Source organism: Lepidothrix coronata, unplaced genomic scaffold (genome assembly GCF_001604755.1).
Source record: "Lepidothrix coronata isolate B3197 unplaced genomic scaffold, Lepidothrix_coronata-1.0 Scaffold260, whole genome shotgun sequence".
Taxonomy (NCBI): domain Eukaryota; kingdom Metazoa; phylum Chordata; class Aves; order Passeriformes; family Pipridae; genus Lepidothrix; species Lepidothrix coronata.
This window is the reverse complement of record NW_016690440.1, coordinates 651,601-659,120: the sequence shown is the minus strand read 5'-3', so window position 1 is coordinate 659,120 and position 7,520 is coordinate 651,601. Positions and strand designations below refer to the sequence as shown.

At 61.6% G+C, this 7,520-nt stretch overlaps 1 protein-coding gene across 1 annotated transcript; it reads right to left on the bottom strand.

Annotated features, from left to right (window-relative positions):
- Positions 1 to 3,600: 3,600 nt before the first annotated feature.
- TLDC2 (TBC/LysM-associated domain containing 2) lies at positions 3,601 to 5,205 on the bottom strand. Its single transcript, XM_017835549.1, has 4 exons — positions 5,005 to 5,205; positions 4,736 to 4,831; positions 4,085 to 4,158; positions 3,601 to 3,736 (listed from the first exon to the last, which is right to left on the bottom strand). Exons 1-4 carry the CDS (start codon positions 5,203 to 5,205, stop codon positions 3,601 to 3,603), a joined length of 507 nt encoding a protein of 168 aa, XP_017691038.1.
- Between the last annotated feature and the right edge of the window lie 2,315 nt (positions 5,206 to 7,520).

The following is a 7,520-nucleotide window of genomic DNA, read 5'->3' as shown; positions in this document are numbered from 1 at the left end:
GGAAGACCCTCCCTCTTGAAGAGACGGGTTCTTGGTTCCTGTCTCCTCACAGTGCAGCAGGGCTGGGAAGGGCTGTGGGGAGGATCCCACCTCTCCTTGTGCAGCCACACGGCCGTGCCCACAACTGGGAGAGCAGGCCAGTCTCTGGCCTCAGCATCCTTCCAGGGGTCAGGGAAGCTTTGTAGACACCTCTCCAGCTGTTGTGTGGGAGAAGGTGAAGTCGTGCTTGACCAACCTGGTCACTTGTGCTGAAATGGCTGGGCTGGAGGCTGAGGGGACAGCAGTGGATGCTGTCAGCCCCAGCAAGCTGCTGAAGGGGTGTTTGGGTGAGGAGGGTGAACTGAAACCTGCCTGCAGGGCTGGGCTCAGAGGGTGGGCTCAGTGGCACAGGTCTGGTTGGAGGCCAGTAACAGTGGGGTACCCCAGGGGTTGGTGCTGGGCCCAGGCCCAGAGCTCCATTGCTGAGGGACAGGGTCCACCCTCAGTGAATTTGCAGGTGACACCAGATGGGGAGGAATGGCTGGTGCACCAGAAGGGGATGTGCTGCATCCAGAGGGATCTCAGCAGGCTGGAGAAAGGGGCTGACAGGAACCTCGTGACGATCACCAAGGGAAAGTGCAAAGTCCTGAACGTGGGGAGGGTCACCCTCCTTCACCAGGATGTGCCGAGGGCACCCACCTGTGAGGCAGCCTGGAGGAAAGGACCACGAGCCAACAAATGTGCAACAACTTTGCTCTTGCAACCGAGTGTTCCAGTGGCGGCGTGGGCTGCCTTAGGCTGAGTATTGGCAGCAGGTAGAGAACCCTTCCCCTCTGCTCTGCACTGCTGAGGCCACCCCTGGAGTGCTGGGCCCAGAGCTGGGCTGCCCAGTACAAGAGACTGGGACACACTGGAGAGAGTCCAGCACAGGGCCATGAAGGTGATGGAGGGACTGGAGCATCTCTGCCATGAGGAGAGGCTGAGAGAGCTGGGACTGCCCAGCCCGGAGCAGAGCAGGCTCAGGGGATCTCATCTGTGTGGATAAATACCTGGAGGGAGGGTGCAGAAAGGATGGGGCCAGGCTCTGCTCAGCAGTGCCCAGGAACAGACCCAGGGGCCATGGGCACGAACTGACACACAGGAGGGGCCCTCTGAGCATCAGGACACACTTTTCCACTGTGAGGGTGGCTGAGCACTGGTGCAGGTGCTCAGGGAGGTGGTGGAGTCTCCATCTGTGGAGAGACTCGAAAGCCGCCTGGGCACATCCTGGGCAGCTGGCTCTGGGTGGCCCTGAGGGATCAGGGACTGGGCAAGGTGACCTCCAGAAGTGCCTCCAACCTCACCCAGCCTGTGATCCTCTCCAGCACTATTGGCAGAAATGTGAAATGGGCCTGAAGTCAGGGGCTATGTGTTGGTGAGGGGTTAGGCAGTGCTGAGAGGCCTGGAATGGGAATAGGTCCTGGTGTCTTCCTGGGTGGGCAAGGTAATTTATTGGAGCCTTTCTCCAGTCTGTTTGGTGATGGCTTGCACCTTTGGTGCCTTCTCTGCTGCCACCACCATTTGCCACAGCAGCAGCAGCTTCTGCAGGGCAGAGAAGATGTTCCTTCTCTTCTCCCTGGGCTGAAGATGGAGGCCACAGCCTGCCAGCCCTGGGGTGTGGGAGGCATTTGTGAGTCTGTGTCTGTGCTGTGTGCCCCAGCCGTGCTCGCGGGCCGTTGGCAGCAGCAGACGTGGCACCTCAAGGGGTGAGGAGGACACATGTGTGAGGTCCAGGTGGATGGTGCTGGGCAGTGTTGGGTGGTACCAGGGTACAGGGCTCATGTGCCCCCAGCTGGGTGCCCTGAAGGGCTGCAGTGGCCTCCAGGCACATCCACTTGGAGTGTCGAGGCCATTCGGGGAGAACGGGGGCGCAGGCTCTGCTCCCCTAAGGGTACCTGGTCAGAGCAGCTGTGAACAACAAGCCAACCCTTGTGGTCATGGGGTAAGGGAGGTGATGAGGTTGGACTTGACCAGTGGCACAGTGCCTTGGGAATGGTGTGGGCAGCAGGAGAACCATTCATTTTTTTTTATCTGTGAGGATTCAGAAAGGGAGGAAGACAAACCTTGCTCCAGCTGTCTGATGGGCTCTCAAGAGACTAAAGGCAACTGGAACTTTGCCACAGGTCAGACTGTAACCCTGGGGATGGTGGAGGGGGTCGGTGGGATTCTGAAAGTGGAGGAGGGAGGAACAAAGGAGTAGGAAGAAAGGGGGTATGAAAGGGTTATGTTTAAAACAGGACTGGTTGATGCATTGTCTGCCTGTGTCCTGCACTGGCTTCATCTTCTGTCTGTCCTGTCCTTGGCTTAAATCCATTCTTACCTGTTTCTCCTTCAATCTCCCACAGCCTGTGTGGATATGTGCTGCAAGAAGTAGGTGCCAGCTGCTGGAGAGGTGGCAAGGGTGGGCTGTGGGAGATGGAATCAGCAGGGAAATGCCTGGTGAGGTTCAACGCAGGTACAAGTGGGGTAGGGAGGGTGGGTGGATGTGTAAAGTGCTGCAGCCTGGGGATCCAGGCTTCACAAAATTGCGGGTTTAGGGGCAGGAGCTGAGGTGAGATCATGGGATCATCAGGTGAGGTCATGGGGTGATACTTCAGCTCAGCATCCAGTTATGCTCCTACAATAAATACATCAAATGTGGTCAAACCAGGCAGGCCCTTGCCCTGCCATGGAGCCCCATGAACCACCCCTGCCTGGAATCCCATGGAGCTGGTCCTGCTGCTGAGACAGGGATGGTGGAGGAGAGCTCGCCCAGCAACCAGGAGTGAGAAGCTAAACCCTGTCAGCCAGGCAAGAGGCAACAGGTCATAGAGCTCTGGGTGGGAAGGGGTCCAGAAGGGCTCTTGTCACCCTTCCCTGGTGGGAGCAGGTCAGGCTGGGATGCCCAGCATAGCCTGGAAACCGTCGTCCTCATGGGGTGATGAGGTGGATGGAGACAGTAGACTCTGCCAGAGGGGGACGGATCCCTGCACCCCCCTGAAGCAGTGCCTCAGGCTGACCCCCTGTTTGCTGTGGCCTGGGCTGGGACAGGGCACAGCTGGTGCTGTCACAGCTCAGGCCTGCTCCCCACCAGGGGCTCTGCACACCTTCATGGTGCCATTCGTTTTTTCCAGGGCAAGGATGAGGCTGTGGGCGCAGCTCTACCTGTTTATTGAGGAGTGATGACTGTGCTGCCTGCCAGCCCTGCCAGCTCCTGGGTGTGCCTGGTCCTGCCGGCATCGTGCCACTCTCGAAGGTTGCTCCTCCATCTTCTGCCCTACGGTGCCCGGCGCCACCGTGTGCCTCCATCCCAGCCAGGCAGCTCTGTGGGGCCATGGTGGGGCCGCTCCTGCAGCCACCCTGGGCAGCCCGGCACGGTGGCAGCAGCACTGCAGGGCTGAGACCCCACTGCAGCCCGTCCCCATCATGCTGCCCCCACTGGCTGCTGGCACGACATGGGGATGCTGGGGGGAGGGAGGCAGGGGCGAGGCTGGCACCGTCCCACAGGCTCGGCGGGTCCTGGCAGGGAACAGCTGTGCACGAGACGTCAGTGTCAAAGCATCCCCCTGGTGCCACCTTTGTCCCCAGGTGTGGTTGGTGGGGTCAGGCCAGACCCCACAGTTCCAGGTCCTGGACGCAGAACTCCTCCCGGGACGAGAGGGTCTCGTTGTGGAAGGTCTCGCAGCGGCAGCTGCCCCCGCGGTGCAGGTCCCCGTCCAGCCACAGCCCAAACCTGCCACTGGGAATGTGCCAACGGCACGGTTGGCTGAGAGTCCCCACTCCTGCCTCCTCCATGCCTGGAGACGTCCCAGGCCACCTCCTGGGGGATCAGCCACCTCCTGTCCCCATCCCCTGTCCCCCAAAATGGGCATGAGACAGGACAAGCAGCCGCACCAGGAATGCCGCAGGCAGGGAGTGGGCAGGGAGCAAAGCCAGGCAATGAGATGGCCAGTGCCGCTGGACAATCTGTGCCAGCGTTTTGGGGTTCAAATCACCACCACATGCCTGGACTCAGCTCCACAGGGCTCTTGTGGCCATCAGGGCTGATGGCCCTGTGGATGGCTGAAGTTGCCAGTCCAGCTCCTACCTGCCCCCGCCGACCATCAGCAGGTCCACATCCCCTTTCACGAAGAACTCGTTCCTGCCTGTCCACCTGAACACCTGCATGGGAACAGCAGTCAGTGGGGATCGTGGGCTGGGGCACAGTGTCCCCATTCCTGTCCCTGTCCCGTGAGGAACAGCTGGGGGTTGCTGAGCCAAGCTGGCTCTGCCCAGCATGGCCGTGTCCCACTTCTGCAGAGGAAGAGCTGGCCGAGCCTATCGGCACTGTCCTGCTGCTGGTCCGTCCCTCCCAGCAGCCCCGGGGACCCCATCAGGGGACAGCTGCCACCACTGATGCCCCATCACACACACAGAGTCCCACCAGAGCAGGCAGATGTGGCTGAGCTGCCTCCACATCCTGCCAGCTCAGTGCTGGGCTGTGACTGTCCTGCTATGCAGAGGGTCCCTGGTGGCCCCCAGCTGGGCAGAGCCCCTTTCCCTGAGCCCCCCCTGTTCACTGCCTGGGACTTGCCTTCTCCCCCCAGCCCCGGAAAAACTGAGGGGACCAAGCACAGCCATGCCACCCCACAGACCCCTCCCCAGCACCGTCGGGCCCCCCAGGCGTGGCTGAGTCCCAGGGGCATCGCCAGCCCCCCCACCCTGGGGTGGCCCACAGGTGGTGGCCCACAGCTCCCACCTTTAGCTCCGGGGAGAAGGAGAAGAGGAAGGTCTCCCCTGACCCGTAGAAGCCACTGCTGCAGCGAATGGCGCTGGAGGAGAAGGCACCGAAAGCCTGGAGGGAGCAGAAGGGGAGGCTCATGGCACAGTGCTCGGTGGGGCTCCCCAGTGCCAGGACGTGTCCCCCATCCTGCCTCCAGCAGCGAGGATGTGGCCAGGTCCCGGATGCCGCCAGGTTTGCTGCCCCCAGTGCCGTGGGGCAGCTGGGAGGGGAGGGCCCGGCTGTACCTGCGCCTCCGTGTCCCTGATGAGCAGCAGGGCCGGGGACCCCGGCTGGCCCCCGCGCCGGTACAGCGTCCGCAGGCTGAAGCCATCCTGCCTGGTGGAATACTGCAGGCGCCAGGGCTGCTGTGTCAGCCGGGAGGGCAGGTGGGGGCCCAGCTGAGGCAGAGTGGGCTCAGTCGGGGCTGACAGGCTGCTGCTGAGCATCCTCCCCCTGCCCCGAGTATCCTCTTGAGAGAGCTCATCAAGCATCCAAACATCCTGCAAGGGGTGTCCCCAAGCACCCTCCTCCTAAACGTGCTCCCAAAGGGTCTCCTCAAGCACCCAAACTACCCAGCAGGCTCCTAGCATGTTTCCCCAAGCATCCTCACCCTGAAAACCCTTCTGAAATGGCTCCCCAGGCATCTTTCTCCCCACCCCCAAGAGGTGATGTTGAGGTGCTGTTAAGATGACTGTTCCCAAAGGACAGGGGGATTATCACCCATCTGGCCTCACACTGGACCAGTTCCTGGCAGGACAGTGGCCATGGCTGCGTGACACAGGGGAGATGAGTGTGACGGTGGGTGCCCATGCTGGCAAGCGTCCCTCACCTCATGGATCTCCCTGTCCTGCAGGATGCTGCTCGGTGTGCTCAGCACCAGCCTGCATGGCTCCTCCAGGGCTGGGGCTGCTGCTGGGGCTCCCTCCCAGCCCAGCTGCCCCTCTCTGGCTGGCTCCTCACATCCCACAGGTGGCTCCTCACATCCCACGGGCAGCTCCTCGTCCTGGTCGGGCTGAGGGCAGGTGGAGATGAATGTCCCTGTGGGCCCAAGGGAGCAGCATCTCCCGACCCTGCACTGCTTGGGGTGTCTCCCATCCTCTGTCCAGGGGCTGGGCGAAGGGGTCCAGAGTCCACTAGGCTGAACCTCCTGCCCCTGGCAGCCTCTGCTCCCCACAGCCCTGCTGTGCCACGCCGGGCCATGCCTGGCACTCTGCCAGGCCGTGCCACTGCTGCACACGGAAGTTCAAGGGCGTGTGGCCACCCGAGGAGGGAAGAGGAAGGGAAGGCAGGGGAGGCTTCAACAACTTCAGTACCACTTCAACTCCAGCAGAAGGGGCAAAGCATGACCTTTTCCCTCCTTGCCCACTGCTAGGCTGACCCTAAGGTGTGGATGGGTTCAGGGATGTGCTTTGGTCTTGGTGGCAGCTGGTGACATGTGTCTCTCCCAGCCACATGCTCAGTTTGACTGTGGGTGCAGTCCGTGCCCAAGGGTGAGTGGGCAGCAATTCCCCGCTGGTCGCCCTGAGGGGACAAGAGGGATGAGCAAGGGCAACACTGGGTGGCAGAGGATCTCCTGCCCCCAGGGTGCCTGGATCCTAGGGGGGCAGAGTGGCTACAGGGGCAGGTCCCATGTGTGCCCATCACCCACTGCACCTCTCCAGGGCAGCCCCTGTCCATCTGTCCAGCCATGTGTCCAGTCTAGCTGGTGCTTCCCAGCACTGCCCCCAGCTCATTGCCAGCTCCTACATTGCCGTGTGGGACCCCATCATGATGGACTTACCAGGAGGTGGTAGCGGACTTGGAGCCCCCTCATTGCAGGTGCTGCCAGGGCGCTGGAGCTGCTGTGCTGAGGAGCCCCAGACACCGCCCTGGGGTTAATGTTCACCGCGCCGGCCCCTCCCTGGCCATCTGTGCATGACACAGATGGGTGCGGATCCCAGCAGCCTGTCCTGGCTCATGGGGGTCCAGGAGCTGACCCCTGCACAGTCAGGTCCTGTGTGGTGCTGGGATAGGTGGGCAGGCATCCCCCTCCAGCCAAGTGCTCCGTGGCTGGTGGCCATCACCTCCTTTGTGCCCCCACTGTCACCTGGAGCCAAGCAGGGAACCCCGAGGCCACACGGGAGCCCTTGTTTTGGCATCAACAGGAAGGTGGTGCATGTGTTGCTCTTTGCAACACGACTGTTGCAATGGTTGTAGCAACTGCCAACACCTGCTTGGAGGCCATGGTGGCACAAGGAGATCCAATCTGTGCTGACATCCTATGGAGCCAGAGCCCTGGGGAGAGCCAGGACTCAGCAGATGAGGGAGGGAACCCCTGGCTGAGGCACCCTCCTACCTCAGGTGCCGCTGAAGAAGCTCCTGCAGACCAGGGAGGAGGTGCAGTGCCCCAGTGCAGTCCCCACTGATGCCACCCCCCAAGAACAGTCAATACAGCTGTGAGCCTGTGGGTACAACCAAAACAGTACTCCAGTGAAGCATTTTCTGTGTGCCCTGCATGGTGGCATGATGACTGCAATGCCAGGCCCAGGCCCTGGGCCCACTGCAGGCAATTTGGGGTTGCTCCTCATCTCCACGGCAGGGCCCATTGCACTCCTGTCAGTCCTGGGTGTCAGCTCTGTTGTCCCCATCAGGCTTTGACAGCAGCCTTGCCTTTTACCCTGCTCCTGCCACATCCCTCTGCCCCCGCCCCCATGTTTCCAAACCCCTGCCCCTGATTCTGTCCCTGTCCTTGACCATTGCCCTGCCCATTCCCACTCTTGCC

Excerpts from the sequence above, each read along its gene's own strand:
- TLDC2 (XM_017835549.1), bottom strand. The coding sequence starts at position 5,205 with ATGCTCAGCAGCAGCCTGTCAGCCCCGACTGAGCCCACTCTGCCTCAG. Across the intron at positions 4,832-5,004 it reads TCAGGGACACGGAGGCGCAG|GCTTTCGGTGCCTTCTCCTC; the intron begins GTACAGCCGGGC and ends TGCTCCCTCCAG. Across the intron at positions 4,159-4,735 it reads CCTTCTCCCCGGAGCTAAAG|GTGTTCAGGTGGACAGGCAG; the intron begins GTGGGAGCTGTG and ends GTTCCCATGCAG.